The sequence below is a fragment of the Solanum lycopersicum genome, chromosome 7 (genome assembly GCF_036512215.1).
Source record: "Solanum lycopersicum chromosome 7, SLM_r2.1".
NCBI classification, from domain to species: domain Eukaryota; kingdom Viridiplantae; phylum Streptophyta; class Magnoliopsida; order Solanales; family Solanaceae; genus Solanum; species Solanum lycopersicum.
This window is the reverse complement of record NC_090806.1, coordinates 6183678-6205507: the sequence shown is the minus strand read 5'-3', so window position 1 is coordinate 6205507 and position 21830 is coordinate 6183678. Positions and strand designations below refer to the sequence as shown.

The following is a 21830-nucleotide window of genomic DNA, read 5'->3' as shown; positions in this document are numbered from 1 at the left end:
AACACATACAAAAGTTTCCAAATATTATTACAACACTTCGACTACTCGCTCACGTCATACCTTTACTTTCTCTTCGTCTTCCAGCCATGACAACATAGCACATTAAGCTTTCTAACCACTAAACATAACTCATTTTCTCCAAAATCTACCCAAGAACTTATTTCACGTACACTACCCCCCAATTTTCACCCTTGCAACTCATACACATCCCTTACTATCAATTATTCAACCCTTGAACCCCTGCCTTTCCAATTCATTTGACAACACGATACACAACAATTTTTCACTCGAAACCAAGAACAATTGAATATAAGTCCTCATAAACATATAATCACTCCAAGAAATCATAATGTCATCATTATGACGAATAAGGTTCAATTTTGCAATTTTTAGTCATTGTTGACACTCAATTTTGGCCTAACATTTTAAAAATTCATGATTTTGAAGTTTTATTTATTTAATTGTTACATTTGTTAATATTTGTGTGAATTTAGCAATAGTCTAAAATAAAGTCAAATACAAAAAAAATTAATTAGGAATGCTATTCAGATAATTTTGGGCCACGATGCTAAGCCCGTCATTTGAGCCCATTTTGTGTTTTTATTTAAGTTATTAACTAGGTCAAAATATTAGGGGGGGGGGGAATTAATTTTTAGAAAAAAAAACCTTCCTCTTCTTCCCTTAGCCGCCCCTTCCCCTTCCTTTTCCTCCTCCCAGACGCCTCTCCTCCTCCCCTTTCTACATTCAACTTCTTCCCCCTCCATCTCCTAACCGGCGCCTCTCCATCTTCTAACCAGCAGCCTCCGCTATACTCTCCGGTGAAGAAATCGACAACACCAACAAACACAGCTACAATCTCAGCAGCAATTGCCCCTATCCCTTTTTCTCCTCCGGCGAAACCGGAAAAGGTATCAGTACCTCCTATTCTTCCCTCTCCCTTTCGTCTTCTCCCTTCCTTCTCTGCCCCTCTCCCGTCGCCCCTTCCCTTCTCCTCTTTCTCTCCCACTCCCAACAACGGAACAACCCTTTCCCCTTCCCCTTTTTCATTTTTTTGTTGTTTTTGCAGATAAACAACAACTCCAAACGGAGAGCAGCTCAAGCCATCTCCCGTCGTCCTCCTCCTCCGTTTTTTTTTCTCCTTTCTCGTAACATCAACCATCAACGAACCAGGAGTGCGAGAACCAGCTCCAACTGACGAGGATGAAATAGCAGCGCCGGCGAGGAGCACGACAGCCGACAGTCCGCTCGTCTGCTCCGTTTTAACGGCGAATTTAAGGCAACCAACAACTGTCAGCAAGAGCTGGAGGCGTCCAGCGAGGCGTCCAGCGAGGCATCAGCAACGTCACATAATGGTAAAAACCCAAATCTCTTACTTTAATTTTATTAAATTTTGCTTAGTGTCTCCTATTTTCTATGTTATTATTGTTCTTTTGAATTTTGTTTGCTTAATCTGTCTTTTTTTTGTCACATTTGGTTCATTGTTGTGTTAGTATTTTTGTTTAAATGCATTTTTTATGTAATTGTTCATGAGGTGTTTATTTCCATTTATGTTACTGCTTTAGTTTTGTTTTTGATTAGTTTTATTAGTGATTATTATATTCATTTGCTAACTAGATGCATCATTTTCTTGAATTTGTTGATTTATTATATTATTATTATTATTATTATGCTTTTATTTTCTTTAGTTTATTATTATTGTCATATTATTATATAATCATTATCTCTTCTTAAGATTAGATTATTAGTGTTATTATTATTCCTGTTAGTTGTGTTATTGTTGTTGAAATTGTTAAATGGGCTGATGAAAAATCTATCCGTCGGATTTAGAGGCTTTCCATTTTGAAAGGCGGAAATTAAATTAAAGTTAATAGTTTTATGTTAAATTTGTCGAATGAAAAAACTCTCTGTCGGTTTTGGAGGCCTCCCCAATATTAAAAGACGAAAATTCTAATTTAAGTTTATATATAATTTTAGTTGTTGGAATTGGCCGATGAAGAAATTACCGTCGATTTCCAAGGCCTCCCATGTTAATAAGACGGATTTTTATTTTTAAGTCATTATTTGAGTTATTCATTTTTATTTATTTGACACTAAGTCTTTTACTAAGTGTCTTTACAGGTACCCAAAACTTGCTTCCTTGAAGCCATTCGAAAAAGCTCGAATTATACTTTTATTTCATTATTTTGTGAATATTGACGTTAGGTAAACTTTAGGCCAATGATTATTATTTTATTGTGTTTATTGCATGTCTATTATACTTGTACATTATTTTATTTTCCTTCTCAATTTGAAAAAAAAATGAATTTAGTCGGGAACCACAATTGTGGATTCCGAAGGGTGCCTAACCCCTTCCCTTCGGAATAACTTGAACCCCTTCCCTAGAATCGAATTGGTTTCGTAGATTAATAATTGGTTTTCCTAATTTTCCTAAAATTAGGTGGCGACTCTTTTCAAAACTCGTTTATTTTTAAAACTTTGTTAAAATTGAATCAATTAATTATTTTTGAGTTGTCGCGACGTTTCGCCCTATTTTGATAGAGTAGGGATGTAAACAGAATGACGACTCTGCTAGGGAGTTTAGAGGTTTTAACCAATATGAATTTGTTTTTTTTTTCAAATTGAGGAAATTTTTGTTTTATTATACCTTGTATTTTTATATTTCAATGATTATTTGTTTATTGTATTTAATCATTATTTATTTTATATTGTGTATATTATCATTGCATTTCATGGCATAATTCCCGTCAAATGACAAATAGTTTGCATTAGGACAAAGGAAGTTACGTAGCTTACCACGACTTCCTTCAGAAAAACACACAAGTCTAATCTTTGGAAGTAATAAATGAATAGTTGGCTTGCGGTCATTCAACGTCGTTTATTAGCTTTACCCCGTTGTCTGTCCGACTCAGGTAACCGTCACTTCTAAACCAATTCTAGTCACCCTATGATAGAGCAAAACCAAATTCGAATTTAAGCATCAACCTTAAGTGACCCAACACCCAAGGCGTGTTGAGCTCATTAGAAGACCACCTTGAGTCCAAAATGACCCACGGCCTAAATGGACGTTCATACTTATGTGTTTCAATTTGAAGGATGTATACGTTGATTGAGAAAATCATTGTCTCATAGGGTAAGAATTAGATTATAGTTTGCTTAGGTTAAAGAAAGAGTTTCACCAGCTGCTAGCCTATTCGAAGTGTTGGCAATCGGAGATGACAAGAATTTCAAGAGGAAGACCCTTCGGCAAAGGCTTAGAATAGGATGGTACCCCTACGTGGAATTGAATATTTGTAATTTTTTTTCCTTCTTTCTTTTCCCCCTAACTTCATAATTCTATTTCATTTATTCATAAATTGTACTAAGTGTTTTGGGGGACAATGGAAGGTTATCAAAGGGTGTAATACATCCTTCGAATCGATAGGCCTACCCTAGGCATAAAAGGGTCACATAATCGTATAGGACGCGCAATAATTGTTTGTATGCTATGTGATATATTTTGTTTGCCTTTAATTAAAACAGTATTTATGTGATTGATTCATTATTTGTGTGATATTTTGCATTATTCATTATGTACAGGAACTAACACTATTACATTTTGAGTTGCTCTTCTTTACAGCGAAAAATTAATTTATGTTCAAATTCAGAAATCATTTTTTGTCCATAGTCGCAAGAGATAAGAGGATTAACGGAATTCGAGTCCTTGTATTTCACAAGGCATTAATATCAAGTCAAAACGATAAATCAGGGGAGTATTTGACTATGAGGTGGCACCCACTTATTTTTATTATTATTTTGTATGACGGTCCTGCTCTCACATATTTCTCATATTTTTGTAGGGATACCGTCTCCGACATCAGTCGGGGATGGTCATAACAGTGTCTGGATCTTGTAAAAATTGGAAGGAGACAAAGGTCCAAGGAAATATCCAAAAAAGTACAACAAATCATTACTGTAGAAATTCGTAGGGTACATTCAACAGACAATATAAATATTGACGATTAAGAGGTTATAAAACATATTGGTGAAAAAAAATCTTCATGACTACAAATTTTTAGTGGCGCTAGACCTAGGAATTTCTTTGAGTTGTCTAAAGCTTTAAATTATTTATGTCTAATCTGAACGAACTACGCATACCTGATTCTCAGTTTAATGAGATACGTAGGCAACCCTTCTTGGGTTCGGTATTATCTTCTTAAAAAAATAGTTTGTGCATATTTTCCAAGTCATATCTGCACGAACTACGCGTACTTGATTCTCATCTTAATGAGATACGTAGGCAACCCTTCTTGGGTTCGGTATTATTTCTCCAAAAAAAATTATAAAATCGTTTATGAATATTTTCCAAGTCATATTTGCATGAACTACGCACACCTGATTCTCAGTTTAATGAGATACGTAGGCAACCCTTCTTGGGTTCGATATTATCTTCTAAAAAAATAGTTTGTGCATATTTTCCAAGTCATATCTGCGAACTACGTGTACCTGATTCTCATGTTAATGAGATACGTAGGCAACTCTTCTTGGGTTCGGTATTATCTTCTCCAAAAAAAATTATAAAATAGTTTGTGCATATTTTCCAAGTTATATCTGCATGAACTACGCATACCTGATTCTCTTGTTAATGAGATACGTAGGCAACCCTTCTTAGGTTCGGTATTATCTTTTTCTAAAAAAAAAATAGTTTGTGCATATTTTCCAGGTCATATCTGCATGAACTACGCACACATGATTCTCATGTTAATGAGATACGTAAGCAGCCCTTCTCGGGTTTGATAATCATTCTTCAAAAAAAAATTGTTTGTACATACTGTAAGAGTCATGTCTTTAGCTCGGTCGAGACCTATGTAGTTAAGAGCATGTAAATATATTCGATATGATTGAAAAGACTGACTTTGCGGTAAACCATAGATTCTCGTGGTACCTCTTATCTGTACTTTTGTGATGCTTGAAAATTCTCTTGCATGCAATCAAGATAAGAATAAAACTAACCTTATGTTTCATGTGCATTGTGTGGTGAGATTTTGATCAAAGTTCAATTGTGTTACACTGTTGATCTAGAACTTGACCTTAATGTTTTTCGAGGCAAAATCATGAGTAATGTTTGGTTTGAAAAAGGATTGTAGGACTTTTTTGACCCGATTGTGCCTTTCAAAGCCTACCAAATTACATTAATCCCTAGTTTTCCCATTTTGAGCCTGAAACCTTTATTTGGACAACCACATCTTAACCACTACCCTTTTTGAGTGCTTACAAGTACTAACCTCTCGTGGCCCAACCTTCTTGAGTGCACCAGGAATGTGCAAATTATAAGAGGAAAATATATGTTTGATATTTCCAAAAGCAAAGATATTGAGTCTCCCAAAATCAAGGAAGCAAAGACTTCTATAGAAAAGAGAGAAAGGAAGAAAGAAAGTGGAAGAAATAAAGAAAGGTAAAAAATACCCTTGCAGGGTCAGTGAAAGGTGGGAAAGAAAATACTCAAACAAAAGGAAAAAATTATTATAATAAAGAAGTGAATAAAAGAAAAGCTCCAACGAATAAGGACTCAAAAAAAAGAAAAGGAAAAACGTTAAAAATGAGAATTCAAAAGAAGATGAAAGGTGGGAGAACAATGAAAAGGATCTAACGCCAAAGGCGTACCAATCATTAAGAGCACAAATTTTGTGTGACACTCAAAGAGGAATTAAGTCACTTTTATCTCAATTAAATATCCTACCCATCCCTAAGCCTACCTTATAAGCCAATGACAAGCCCTACATGATCTCATTCCAAATGTTCTCACATTAGTGGAGATCTACATAAGGGTCAAGCATGTGGTATCATAGTTGTGTGCATTGAACATTCTTGTGAGTGTGAGTGCATTTTGAAAAATATTCTATAATCAAATGTTTCAAATATGTGTGAAATAGGACTAGCATTTGTCGTGAGGGCACTTGAAACATGAAGATTGATACAATTCAAAACCTTTGTTTGAAACAAGATGAACGGATCTTGTTAATCCTTAAGTATATTTGAGGTACCACTTGAAACTATAGCGATTACCGTAATTCAATCTTAAAAAAGAAGAAGAGATATTTACCTGCAATCCTAAGTGTTGGTACCAATCGCGGTGAGGACTTGACTATCTCATCATCTTTTTTTTTATTTTGAAAAAAAAAATCGTCTTTTGATTTGTTCATTATAAAAGGTGTTGTTAAGTTAATCTTATATGTGTGAGACGCCTATTTTACTTCATTGGATTGTCCATCCCCAAAATGTGATATGTCTTGTTTTAGGTTTTGAATATAGCAAAGGATACCATTTGCATATTCCATCATGTTCAAATTGTGCATTTTTCTACTGATAGTCTTTCATATTCTTTGCAGCACTCATCATCCACAAGATTGGAATTATATTTGACTTGATTCCTGCCTCAACAGGATATGTAGGCGCCACGATGGCTCGGTCATATACCCAGTGTGATTATTACTTCTCATTACAATAATAACTTCGATAGAATTTTTGAAAATATTTCAAAAATTCACAATAGAGGTAGCCAACAAGTCAATATTGAAGATCATTTTGAGATTTGCCAAAATTCTAACTGGGACAGAATTTTGAGGAAGACCTGAAAATTCTGATAAGTGTTGCGAGAAGCTTGAGAGCAACTACAAAGATCATGCATCACTAGTTAATATTCATGCATCGAGAGTTAATATTCATGCATCGAGAGTCAATTCATGCATCGAGAGTTAATATTCATGCATCGAGAGTCAATTCATGCATCACTAGTTAATGTTCATGCATCGCGAGAAGATTTCATACCTCGCAGAAAATTCATGCGTCGCGAGAAGATTTCATACCTCGCAGAAAATTCATGCATCGCGAGAAGATTTCATACATCACAGAAATGTATGCATCGCAAGAAGATTTCATACCTTGCGGAATTTATGCATTGCGGGAAGATATTCATGCCCCGCAGAAGGTCATGCATCGAGAGTCAATTCATGCATCACTAGTTAGTCATGCATCACGAGTTAATTCATGCATCGCGAGTTAATATTCATGCATCGAGAGTTAATATTCATGCATCGAGAGTTAATATTCATGCATCACAAGTTAATATTCATGCATCGCAAGAAGACGCGAGAAGATTTCATACCTCAGAGAAATGTATGCATCGTAAGAAGATTTCATACCTTGCGGAATTTATGCATTGCGGGAAGATATTCATGCCCCGCAGAAGATCATGCATCGAGAGTCAATTCATGCATCACTAGTTAATATTCATGCATCGAGAGTTAATATTAATTCATTGAGAGTTAATTCATGCATCACTAGTTAATATTCATGCATCGAGAGTCAATTCATGCATCGCAAGTTAATTCATTCATCACTAGTTAATATTCATGCATCGCGAGAAGATTTCATACCTCGCAGAAATGTATGCATCGCAAGAAGATTTCATAACTTGCGGAATTTATATATTGCGGGAAGATATTCATGCCCCGCAGAAGATCATGCATCAAGAATCAATTCATGCATCACTAGTTAATATTCATGCATCGAGAGTCAATTCATGCATCGCGAGTTAATTCATGCATCACTACTTAATATTCATGCATTGCGAGTTAATATTCATGCATCGCAGATTAATATTCATGCATCACAAGTTAAATTTTATGCATCGCGAGAAGATTCAATTCCTCGCAAAAGTTTACATATCGCAAGAAGATTTCATACCTTGCAGAATTCATGCATCGCGAGAAGATTTCATCTCTCACAAAATTTTATGCATCGTGAGAAGATTCAATTCCTCACAGAAGTTTACATATCGCAAGAAGATTTCATACCTCGCAAAATTTATGCATCGCGAGAAGATTTCATCCCTCGCAAAATTTTATGCATCGCGAGAAGATTCAATTCCTCGTAAAAGTTTACATATCGCAATAAGATTTCATACCTTGCGGAATTTATGCATCGCGAGAAGATTTCATCCCTCGCAAAATTTTATGCATCGCGAGAAGATTCAATTCCTCGCAAAAGTTTACATATCGCAAGAAGATTTCATACCTTTCCGGAATTTATGCATCGCGAGAAGATTTCATCCCTCGCAAAATTTTGTGCATCGCGAGAAGATTCAATTCCTCGTAAAAGTTTACATATCGCAAGAAGATTTCATACCTTGCGGAATTTATGCATCGCGAGAAAATTTCATCCCTCGCAAAATATTATGCATCGCGAGAAGATTCAATTCCTCGCAAAAGTTTACATATCGCAAGAAGATTTCATCCTTCGCAAAATTTTATTTATTGCGAGAAGATCTCATCCCTTGCAAAATTTTATGTATCGCGAGAAGATTCCATCCCTCGCAAAATTTGCACATCGCGGGAAGATATTCATGCCTTGCAAGCAATCCTGCACTGCCAGAAAAAGAATCGTGCATCTCAAAGAAAATATTTATCCCTCAACGTTCACGTTATATGTCGAGGAGAGAAATTAAGTTTCGACACGGTGGAAGACACTGTCTCCCATTTAAATTGCATTTTTAAGCTGACGAGTATTATCTCAGTCTTTGTCAAGAACATTCGAAAAAATGAATTTCTTCAGAAAAAAATTTAAAAAAAAGAAAAAAGTGCAAACTACTTCAACAAGAACGCAACACATCATAGAACCTTTTGGAGACAAGTCTGGGATTGACTTCCACTACATGCGACCGCACTTCTCTACTAAGGTTACGTGTTAGGTCGAAATTGGGTTCGTCAATTTTCGTTGTCCACTATTTCTTTCATCAATCATACACAGCGAAAGGGACAACTGTTGACACCCAATTTTGGCCTAACATTTTAAAAATTCATGATTTTGAAATTTTTATTTATTTATTTGTTACATTTGTTAATATTTGTGTGAATTTAGCAACAGTCTAAAATATAGGCAAATACAAAAAAATAATAATTAAAAATGCTATTCAGATAATTTTGGGCCACGATCCTAAGCCCGTCATTTGAGCCCATTTTGTGTTTTTATTTAAGTTATTAACTAGGTCAAAATATTTGGGGGGGTGGGGGGGAGGGAATTAATTTTCAGAAAAAAAATTAGAAAAAAAAACTTAAAAAAAAAACCTTCCTCTTCTTCCCTTAGCCGCCCCTTCCCTTTGCTCTTCCTCCTCCCAGCCGCCTCTCCTCCTCCCCTTTCTACATTCAAATTCTTCCCCCTCCATCTCCTAACCGGCGCCTCTCCATCTTCTAACCAGCAGCCTCCGCTATACTCTCCGGTGAAGAAATCGACAACACCAGTAAACACATCCACAATCTCACAGCAGTTGCCCCTATCCCTTTTTCTCCTCCGGCGAAACCGGAGGAGGTATCAGTACCTCCTCTTCTTCCCTCTCCCTTCCCTCTCTGTCCCTCTCCCGTCGCCCCTTCCCTTCTTCTCTTTCTCTCCCACTCCCAGCAACGGAACAACCTTTTCCCCTTCCCCTTTTTAATTTTTTTGTTGTTTTTGTAGATAAATAACAACAACTCCAAACGGACAGCAACTCAAGCCATCTCCCGTCGTCGTCCTCCTCCATTTTTTTCTCCTTTCTCGTAACATCAACCATCAATGAACCAGGAGTGCGAGATCCAGCTCCAACTGACGAGGATGAAACAGCAGCGCCGGCGAGGAGCATGACAGCCGACAGTCCGCTCGTCTTCTCTATTTTAACGGCGAGTTTCAGGCAACCAACAATTGTCAGCAAGAGCTAGAGGCGTCCAGCGAGGCATCAGCAACGTCCAACAATGGTAAAAACCCAAATCTCTTACTTTAATTTTATTAAATTTTGCTTAGTGTCTCCTATTTTCTATGTTATTATTGTTCTTTTGAATTTTGTTTGCTTAATCTGTCTTTTTTTTTGTCACATTTGGTTCATTGTTGTGTTAGTATTTTTGTTTAAATGCATTTTTTATGTAATTGTTCATGAGGTGTTTATTTCCATTTATGTTACTGCTTTAGTTTTGTTTTTGATTAGTTTTATTAGTGATTATTATATACATTTGCTAACTAGATGCATCATTTTCTTGAAGTTGTTGATTTATTATATTATTATTATTATGCTTTTATTTTCTTTAGTTTATTATTATTGTCATATTACTATATAATCATTATCTCTTCTTAAGATTAAATTATTAGTGTTATTATTATTCTTGTTAGTTGTGTTATTGTTGTTGAAATTGTTAAAAGGGCCGATGAAAATTCTATCCGTCGGATTTAGAGGCTTTCCATTATGAAAGACGCAAATTTAATTGAAGTTAATAGTTTTATTGTTAAATTTGGCCAATGAAAAAATTCTCCGTCTGTTTTGGAGGCCTCCCCAATATTAAAAGACGAAAATTCTAATTTAAGTTTATATATAATTTTAGTTGTTGGAATTGGCCGATGAAGAAATTACCGTTGATTTCCAAGGTCTCCCATTTTAATAAGATGGATTTTTATTTTTAAGTCATTATTTGAGTTATTCATTTTTATTTATTTGACACTAACTCTTTTACTAAGTGTCTTTACAGGTACCCAAAACTTGCTTCCTTGAAGCCATTCGAAAAAGCTCTAATTATACTTTTATTTAATTATTTTGTGAATATTGACGTTAGGTAAACTTTAGGCCGATGATTATTATTTTATTGTGTTTATTGCATGTTTATTATACTTGTACATTATTTTATTTTCCTCCTCAATTTGAAAAAAATGAATTAAGTCGGGAACCACAATTGTGGATTCCGAAGGGTGCCTAACCCCTTCCCTTCGGAATAACTTGAACCCCTTACCTAGAATCGAATTGGTTTCGTAGATTAATAATTGGTTTCCTAGTTTTCCTAAAATTAGGTGGCGACTCTTTTCAAAACTCGTTTATTTTTAAAACTTTGTTAAAATTGAATCAATTAATTATTTTTGAGTTGTCGCGACTTTTCTCCCTATTTTGACAGAGTAGGGATGTAAACAATCATCACAGTTATATCAAGTAGGTTGTCCTATTATGGAACCCAAACCCAAAATGTTATCATACGGGACGTGGTACTCAATCCAATATTTATGTCGAAATGTGAAAACCGTCTAGTTATGCCAAAACGTGGCAATCGCTCTAGTTAGTTATGCTAAAACGAGGCAATCGATCCCAGTTAGTTATGTTGAAACATGACAATCGATCCAATTAGCAAATCACAATCACAATGTATATTCTAAAAAATCATAAAATCAAGGTAATTCATGGCATATAGTTTATTCGTTAATACTTACTTACAATTAATGTGATCAATAATGCAATATTCACATATACATATATGCGTCATAATGAAGCAATAACAAACATGTATCACACAATCATTAAATCATAATCATCACCTAATCCTAGCTCATCATCTAAGGTTTCTTAAGATTCAACTATATTTCATTCGGTGCACTAGAGCCTATGCATAATTCTACCATTGATTTATATATATTACGCGGTAAACACAGATTGATAACTACTCAATTCGTAAACTCTAGCCTTCGAAGGACCAAGCAATTGCACAGAGCTTTGGTCTTTGATTGTTGATTCCGAAATTCGTGATGGCGATCTTGATAGAAAATTCACAATCCATCGATATATTCACCATAGAAACCTCTCTCTCTCTCTTATTCTAAGCTTGCAACAACTTTTTGGGGGTTTCTAAGGCATTTTACGACTAAATTAGGTATTTTAGGAAGAAGGAGAAAATAGGATTTCACGTTATTTACCTTCTGCTCGCCTATCCCGCTCTGGTGCCAACTCACTCCACCATTGCGCCGCCTCCCTAGCGACATATGGCCCGCCTTGGCGGGAAAGTAGCCCAGTAACTTTCCAAATGTTTTCTTTTTTTAATTAATGACGATTCGGATCGTTACACAATGTGTATCAACTTCGTAGATGATAAAGAGCAGAATGACCAGACCTTGGGTCTAGAACAACTACCCAAGGATCTTATATCAACTCAACATCACAAAACCACCATAGAACAACATCCACTCTCAAATAATCAACACAATACTCCAAGCTCAAATTAATTTTAGTATCTAGTCGCGAAGCGCAGTTGAAATCCTAATCGTAGTTCATGGGGGCCATAGTAAGAGGGAGAATGTATAGTAGGTCCTCAAAGCCTAATCTAAGGCTCATCCTATTAGTCTCAAGTCTACTATACTATTCTACAAGGATCTAAGTCGTCCAAAATGACATCAGAAAAGAGTTTAAGGCCTATCGACTCTTAATATCATAAGTCTATGGCAAACACTAGTCTGGTCCTTGATTAAGGCTAAACATACACCAACAATCAATAACATCAACAAAGACACGCCACAAGGTAACAACAACAACTAATTTTACCAATCTCGAAAAACCTGGTATAAGCCTAAAAGATGAATTCAAAGCAGGTTAGTTTGATCTACTAGTACATACCCCCGAATTCACACAAAACAACATGTTTTCTCATAATCGAGCGCAATATAAAGATTGGGAATCTATATCCACCTTGTAGGCTGATTACGTTCTCAAATCACGTCCTCAAAGTTTTTCCTTTTGAGTGACCTTCGAGTATCGTCACACTATCATATATAGAATCACACTGTTAATACGATTGTTTAGACACTAAAATCACATAAAATAAAAACAAACCCAAATTGGAGTCAAAATGAAAAATCTGAGAACCACAATGAAATTTTAAAAACAACTGCGTCAAAAGGACTAAAGCAGTTCCCTAGACTTGTGATCCAAATAAAAAACAATTTAGAGCTTGGAACAACATAATTCATCAATATGCAACAAATTGATTGATATTTAAAGAACAAAAAATAGACTAAGGCAGTCCTTTACGACAGACTTTTGCCACAGATGACGAGCCTCAATGATCCCCGATCACATACCCACGTAACCTCGCATTTTCCGAACAATTCAGGCTTTGAATCACCAAATTTGGAGCTATAAAAGAAATCACACTTTGAAGTGTAACACCAAACCAATTGAACCTTCGTAAATGAGGATTGAAGGGCCCGTGAATATAGAAGCTCGATTGGATAAACCTTTGTGAACACGGTCCGGAGCCTGCAAACTCGAAGGCAAAGGAAACCAGAGTCCCCTGAACGCGATAGAGGACCCACAATTATAGAAGGAAGAGAGTTAGCCCATCGTGAATGCGATGACCAGGTCAGCTGGTCTCTGTAACCTAATACCCGGGAACGTGAAGGTCATTATATGGTCTACACCAATTGATGCATATTAACTGGTTGGCAAGTCTCGAATCTCCGATGGGGTGCTCGAGATTCGTTTGAAACCTTATGCATGCTAATGTGATATGTTATCTCTTTAAATTTGACATTTTGAACTCAATAGAGCATTCAAAAATTTTAATTGAGATTGTATCGTCAAAAAGTGGATCTCACAACTAAACTCTGTGTAAAGCCAAAATCTATAAAAGAGCTTAAAATTAGCCAGAAAACCTTAGGAACCGCACAAAGGATCGTTCTAGGTAAAACTAGGCATCTCAAAGCTAACCACACTAAGATAATTCTCATCAGAGCATGTTTTCCAAAAATTTTAGCCGAAGCAAAACTTAGGTCAAACATAAAAGATAAAATGTCTAATGAAACACACTTCTACCGAAGGACGCTCGAGGTTCTATTGGGTTCCTAAGTTCACAAATCAGATATGATACCCAACTAAACTTGATGTTTTATACTCAACGGAACCATCTAATCATGGATCTGAGGTTTCCTTAACCCAAAACCCGTAAAAATCGTCATAAACTAACTAAATGCTCGAAAATACAAAAATACTCTCGAAACTTCTGAAAACTCAACCAAGACCTCACTTAGGCCTAGAATCATCTCCCGAATTCAATGGAATTGTCAAAATTCCGATATGAGAATCCAAACTATGAATATTGACCAAAGTCAACCCAAGGTCTAAATTCACTTAAACTTCCAACTCAAGGCTCCAAATCTACGAAACAATTTTGAAATAGAAGAGGATAATATTCCGAGACCAAATTCCACAATTAAGAGTTGATGAGACTAACGAAATTTCCATTTTGACTCGAAACTTTGGATTGTTACCAAAAATCACTTTTAACAACTTTGAACCTTTCGAAAAAATCAAAAACTTAAAAAAGCTACAAATTCTCAATCGAATTCCAAAACCAACATCATAAACTAATCAAACATGATTCAAGACAACTATCAAGGGGTATAAAATGGTAATTTTATGAAAATTTCTAAACATGACCTTCTCGAGTGTACGGCACATTAGTAGAAAATTTCACGTATATGCATGGATGGACGACATGTGGCATAAAAAGGGTGTTTTTAAATTACTTAATCAAATAGATATGTGTTTTTAAATTACTTAATCAAATAGATATGTGTTTTTAAGGCTGTCAATTAATATAAAAACTTAAGTAATAATTCACGCCAAATTTGGAGATATCATCAACCCATTTATCTTTTTATAAGAATTGTTAAATTTCCATGACGTAAAAAGAAAAGATTCTAACATTGTAATATAAAAGGGTTTAAAATTGGCTCAAGTTTCAATTTTAAATTTCAATTAGCTAGCATTACACTAAAATATTTATTTTAATATCTTTATATGAATCTCTTATTCCAGTCACTACTAAAATATGCTTCAAAATTGATAAAAATGATTGAAAAATTCTTCTCATAGGACCACCAACTTATTCTCCTCAAAGAAAATTATGACACGCATATTTGACCAAAAATGGATAAATTAAAGTCCACTACTCATGTCTTTAAATTATTCTATTCCCATTTCCAATCCAACATCATCATACATATATACTTTTTGTTTGGTACAACATATATATTGAGATACTAAAATTTTAGTCCAGTACACTAGTACAACATGTATATACTATATATCATTTATTAAAATAATAGTATATACATATTGATATTTATTGGGAAGGATATCTTTATAATACATATATTTTATGTAATATATACTATTTTTAATATATCAAATTAAATAATGCATAAAAAATTATCTTTGTATAATTAATGCAAGTATTATTAATACAAACATTACCAACGTAAATATTATTAATACAGTTTATTTAACTTTATTCTTATACATGTGGTTGTTTGGTAGAGTGTAGCAAAAATAATACATGCATTAGTTTTGTATATTAGTAATATCTTATAATTTTGGTACACCTTTATGTTATGTATAATCAATGCTTGCATTACTTATACACTTTATTGTGTACGTAGGGTCGCTTGGTAGCTGGATAAAATTATGCAGATATTAGTAATGTGATATTAGTTATATAAGTATTAGTAATGTGTATATTAGTTATGTGGATTTAGTTATGCTGGTAATAGTTATACAAATATTAGTTATGCAGAGTTTAGTTGTGCATAAATTATTTCTTTGGATGTTGGCTTTTTATATTAAAAGGTTGTTAAATTATACATTTTTAAAATTGAAATATTCCTTTATAATTATACGCTTTCCTTCTTTAACTTTGTATTTTTCTTCTTTAATTTTGTATTCAAATTATTTTTTTTAAAAATTATGTACATGAAATAACTTTATTTTTATCCACATATCAAATTTCGTATAAGTTATATGAACTCTAATACATAAATATAACTTTTTTATACAACTACCGAACGATTCCTAAGGTGTATATTACTAATATCATGAATTTCTAGGTATTAATAATCCAAGAGATTTAATACATGCATTAACATGGTAATAGACCGATATCCATCAAAACCATTTTATGTTTTTTTTCACCATAATTGTGGATGATGCTTTGTAAATAAATTCTTTTATGCAATGCACGGAATTTTAGTACACCAATCCAAACAATGCATAAGAAATAATATGTACAATTAATTAATGCAAGCACAACTAATACAAACATTACTAATACACCATGTTTAGAATTATTAATATATACTCTACCAAATGAAATGCATGTATTATTTTTCCTAATCCACTTTACCAGACGATTCCTAAATAATCATTAAAAAAAGGGAAAAAATACACTTAATGATTAAGATTCAAAACTCTAAAATAACTCGATCTAATTATTAGGATTTGAATGATTAAAATTAGGACTTCTATTAAATGTAAATTTTGAGATCTGAAATGCAAAAATATAAGTTGAAATTAGTGATATCAATGATAATCAAATTTTGTGGAGGATATTTCTTTCTTATGAAATTTGAGGAGAACGTTTTTTAAATTTATCTACTTAACTACGTGTATAATATTTATTATTTATTAATATAATATAATCTTAATTTGTAAGAATTAAAAAACATATATTTCCATCTCAATTAGATATGTACTTGAAGGAAAAAAAAAGGTACCGAAGAGGAGTTAGATCCATTTTTTTTAATACAAAATGTCTACAGAATATGACAAGTCAAGTCCAAAAATATTTTTAGTGAATGAGTCCAAATGTTTGATTTTGCTAAAATAGTTTTTTGATAAAACGGAGACATACTTAAAATTTAAGTGTATGGGTTTTTCTTATAATGATTTTAAGTTAATAACAATAATAATTGGATTCATAATAAGATATTTTAGGAAAATTTTAATAATTTCAGTCTTAATTTATGTTGTAATTTTTGCTTATCCAGATTCAAACTTTTCAATTATGAAGAATCCTTTAGTTTTTAATTTTAAAATAAAATTTACATATTTAAAAATTACGTGTAAAATTATTAAATTTACGTAAATCCGGAGAATAATAAAACGACCCACGGATTCTTCAAAAGGCAATGTGATCTATATGTGGACATGAGAATATATTATTTTGCTAGTATATATATAGAGTAATTTATGACCATTCCATGTAAGATATACATATAAATATATATATATATATTTTTTTTTTTGTGGAAGGGAGTTTACATGATAGAAATGGAGAGTGGATTGCAGCCAGGGATGACTTGCCGATGATTTCTTTCGTAGTTTTCCTATTAAAGATTATGTATCGGCAAGTTGTCCCTGGCTACCTTTCGCTCTCTTCTTCTCATGCAAATTTTTTACTCACACTTATTTAATTTTATTTTATTATTTGTCATAATAAGATTTTAACCTTCTTTGATTGAGTTAGAATTGAAAATGAATAATTCATTTAAACACTTTAACTAGGACTGATATCTATTGAACACTTCTATTGTTCAGAATAAGTATTTAGTTGACACTTTTCGCTGACATGGCAAGGAAAGTGTCATTCGGCGCGTCAGAACGTATTTTTGTTTGTTTTTTTTTTTTAAAAAAAAAATCTCTTTCTTCTTCCTTGTTCCTTAGTCATTTCTTCCAAAATCAATACCATCTCCACCGATGATGTTGCCACCAACACCTTCCATCATTTTCTTTTCTCCTGCCTCCTCTTCCTCCCTCCCCCTCACCTCTATCATATTCAACTAAGGAAACACCATTAGGATTTCCTTCTCCATTTTCTTTAAATTTGTTCGATATTGTGATATTATTTACGGGAAAAAATATAGACTCATACAATGACTGCTCTATTTCTTCTTCCATTTTTTACTTATCGAAAATATATCTAATAAATTAAATTTAAAATAAAAAAATGAATCTGCTTAGATGATTATTTAGTCAATGATTTTATTGATATCTAAAATTATAAATAATTCATATTTTCTAGGTTCATGTATTGACTAATTTTTATGTATATGCAATTTGCTATTTTCAACTTAAAAAAAAAAAACAGATCTGAAAATAGAATAGTGGGTTAAGAGGATTTCAAGGTGATGACAACTATGGTGGAGGAGGGGGCTATGGTGAAGAATAGGATTTCAAAGTGATGACAACACTTCAATTTTTTATTTTTTTCCCATCAAAATGCCACATGTACGTAATTGATTTGTCAACTTTCCACGTCATCGCGAGTGTATTACACACATTTCATAGTTTTAGCTGACTGTCACAAAAGTATTCAAAAGGTTCAAATCCGAATTAGTAGAGGTGTCCAATAGGTAGAAGTCCTAATTGAGGTATCTAAGTGAATTATGCGGACAACTTTAAGGGGTCATCGATGACTTAAGCCATTGAAAATTTATACCTTCATTTCTAGCTCATCGACTAATGTACATATGCATATACATGTATGGTAAGAAATGATTCAACTTATGATAACAAAGCATATGGTAAACTCATTTAGCATATCGTTTGACAAAGGCTTCTCTTCTTCTATAGTATTTCCCCTCTCTTTTTCTTTGATTTCTTATTCACAATAAATAATATTAAGGAGGTCATTTCTCACTTTTATCTCTATTGGTTTTTAATTTATACCCCTTATGACAAATAATTGTTTTTGTGGAATATAAATTTATATTTTCGTATTATAATATATCACAAGTAACAAGTTATAATCGGACATGCCTTTAGTTTTAAAGAACTTATACATCACGAAGTTCAATTGCTACAGAGTAAAAATTAAAGATCAAGTCATTTGAAGGATAAAAATTAAAGAACAATAATTTATTTGAAAAACAAAGCGTGTAATGATTTTATGATGTTACGTTTCTTATTTTGAATAGATGTCAAATGAACGAATTGAGCTGAATTTGTGCCACTCAAAATAGATAGAGTTCATAAATTGGCAGGTCATTGCTCCTTGGCTGAAATGACCTAATAAGCGGATCAAAACCCAATCTACCCACTTATTAGTTATTACTACTAAATTTTATTTGTTTTATTATTTTAAAATATTTTTTACTACCTAAATTAATTTTTTTTTTAATAATGACTATGTATAACATGCCAAATTTAAAATAACTATTTTTTGAATTTTTTTTGATAAAATATCTGATGAATCAATTTAGGTTAGATATCAATTCAAATTTTGATACAGAAATGAATTGAATTGAACTAATAAATAAGTGAATCAATAATCAATCCAAATTTAAATAATTTGAGTGAATTATAATTTTATATGCTAATTTTACCATTTCTGACTAACCTAATAAACAATATGACACTAATGGAGAAAATCCTACTAAATTTATCAGTTTGGAAAAATGTGTTTTATTCCTTACTATCATCTACCTTTTCTTCATATATCAACACCACAAATTCTCTACCCCAAAAAAGATAAAAGGCATAATAATCCATTAAGATATTCATTTTCTTAAACAAAAATTTCAAAATTTAAAATGTGAGACTATATTCTAGGCATCTTTGACTAAACACAAGGATAATCCACTTGGATATTGACTTAAATAAGCTATTATATGTAGCAACTCATCAAAATAATATGTTTTTTTTTAAATTTTATAAAAGTAGTATAAACGTATTTTACAGTAACGTTTTAGGGTATATTTCATTTTTTAAAAGCTGACGGTGTTTAAGGAGTAAAATGTTACTCACAGTAACATATATCAGTGTAACGTTGTTAGTATTTAAAAAATGAAATATACCCTAAAACGTTACTATGAAATACATTTATACTAATTTTGTAAAATTTTGAAAAAACATATTATTTTAGTGAATTGTTTTAGATAATGACTTAATTTGGTAAAAAGTCCTGTATTCCACATCATCATTAAGATAACTATATGTAAGGAAATATTGAAAGTATGAACTCTAAGCACACATATTGTTCATGCTATCACATAAATTCGATATATTTTAAAGGAGATACATTTCCATTTCAATATTTATTGAAAAGGCATGATAATTCTTCACAAATAATCTACATTAAGATGAATTTTTAATTTATTTATTATTATTAGGGTTTTATAAAATCTCTTTTCTGCTTTAGTACTCTCTGCCTTCTACCTTTATATTCCATTATTGTTATACAACATTTTCCTACAAAATCTCCCCAGCAGAAATGCAAACATATCAGAAGTAGGACGAAACGTAGATTTTTGTGTATAAAAATGATCTACCAAGGTATGTTTGTACTACATATAATGTAGACAAAATTAATAAAGTAGAGGTAGTTTGTGTTCGTTTTAATAAGCTATGTTAGGGTTAAAATATCTATCGTTATGTTTTTTTCTGCTATATAATGACTGCAGTAGTAACATTGAAATGTATCAGTCAAGAAAATTTCTTTTCACATTTACTGCTTCTCTTTCTCTATTCTATTTTTGCTTTTTGAATCTGTTTTACTGGCATCAGTGCCAAGTGAGATCAAAAAAAAAAAAACGGAGAGAAATATTGCTAGTTTATGGCTTCAGAGAGCAATTACGTTCAAGCAGTTATTCCGCGTTTTGATGATCATTATGACCATTGGAGTGTGCTGATGGAGAACTTCTTACGGTTAAAAGAGTATTGGCCAATTTTTTAGGACGGAATCGACACTCCGGCAGAAGGCGAAGCCTTAACGAATGCTCAAAAGGCGGAGTTCGAAGCAAGAAAGTTGAATGATTTAAAGACAAAGAATTATCTCTTTCATGCTATCGATCTTCCCATCCTAGAAACTATTCTTTGCAAAGAAACTTCTAAGGATATTTGGGATTGGATAAAGAAAAAGTATCAAGATACTGCTAGAGTGAAGCGCGCACAACTTCAAGCCTTGAGAAGGGATTTCGAGACTTTGCAAATGAAGGAATGAGATTCTGTAACGAGTTATTGTGCTAAAACATTGGAGATAAGCAACAAAATGTGATTTCATGGTGAAAAGATGACTGATGTCACAATTATGGAAAAGATATTGCGATCCCTGAAACTGAAGTATGACTATGTCGTTTGCTCCATTGAGGAGTCAAAAGATATTGATGAGTTATCGCTTGACGAATTGCAAAATTCCTTATTGGTTCATGAGCAAAAGATGAACCGCAGTTTATCTTCTAAAGAGAAGGCTTTAAAGGCTTCTACTAATACTCGTTTCTCAAATTTTAGAGGAAGGGGTAGAGGTAGAGGAAGAGGAAGAAGACATCAAGGATATAGAGATGAAGTCAACAAGAGGGCAGTAGAAAATTGCAGAGCCAATGATGACCACAATAAAGACAGAGTAGGAATTTTGACAAATCCTAAATAGAATGCTATCGATGTCATAGATTTGGTCAATATAAGTCTGAATGTTATACCAGGTTGCCTAATGACAAGGATGAGAAGTCAAATTTTGCTGAAAGTAACTAAGTTGAGACATTGTTGATGACAGTTCAAGAAGAGAAGGAACCTGAACAAAATGTCTGGTATTTAGATACGGGCTATAGTAATCACATATGTGGAAGTAAATAAGTCTTCTTTTTCTTTTCTGAATGAAAACTTCCGTTCAACGATTAATTCTGGTGATTCATCCATTGTGAGTGCAATTGGAAAGGGTGATATTAAGATTAGAACCAAGAATAGTTTTGAAGAAACGATCTCAAATGTGCTATATGTTCCTGCTTTGAAAAGCCATCTGCTAAGTGTGGGTCAATTGCAAGAAAAAAGATATGTTATAACTATTCAGAAAGGTGCATGTGAGATTTATAATCCTACTAGAGGAGCTATTGTTATTGTGAAAGTGAGTTCAAACAGGTTGTTCCCACTGAAGATAGAGAATATTCACCGTTGTTTGAAAGAAGAAGTAAGAGATTCATCATGGTTATAGAATTTTAGATATGGTCACTTGGGTTTTGGCGGATTAAAAGTTCTCCAACAAAGAAAATATGGTGATAAATCTTCTTGAAATTACAGTTCCATCCCATGTATGTGAGGAATGTGTTGATGACAAACATCGTTCTCAATTTTTAAAAGGAAAGTCATGGAGAGCCAATAATGTTTTGGAGCTGATACATTTGGACATTTGTGGCCCAATCAAACCATCTTCTAATGGAGGTAAACAATGCTTTATTACCTTTACGGATGGTAT

General features: G+C 33.1%; 1 protein-coding gene and 2 long non-coding RNA genes across 4 annotated transcripts; all 3 read left to right on the top strand.

The window, feature by feature from the left end:
• Positions 1–639: 639 nt before the first annotated feature.
• On the top strand, positions 640–4228 carry LOC138337128 (uncharacterized). Its single transcript, XR_011210554.1, has 3 exons — positions 640–908; positions 1067–1352; positions 3617–4228. It is a non-coding gene; the product is annotated as an uncharacterized lncRNA (long non-coding RNA).
• Positions 4229–9053: 4825 nt separating this feature from the next.
• LOC138337272 (uncharacterized) lies at positions 9054–10718 on the top strand. Of its 2 annotated transcripts, none has more exons than XR_011210853.1 (2): positions 9054–9342; positions 9487–10718. It is a non-coding gene; the product is annotated as an uncharacterized lncRNA (long non-coding RNA). The 2 variants fall into 2 exon arrangements; XR_011210854.1 differs by having other exon boundaries at positions 9054–9348.
• Positions 10719–20654: 9936 nt separating this feature from the next.
• LOC109120671 (uncharacterized) lies at positions 20655–21569 on the top strand. Its single transcript, XM_069286827.1, has 2 exons — positions 20655–20984; positions 21177–21569. The coding sequence occupies exons 1-2, from the start codon at positions 20655–20657 to the stop codon at positions 21567–21569; spliced, it is 723 nt and encodes a 240-aa protein (XP_069142928.1).
• The last annotated feature ends 261 nt before the right edge of the window (positions 21570–21830 follow it).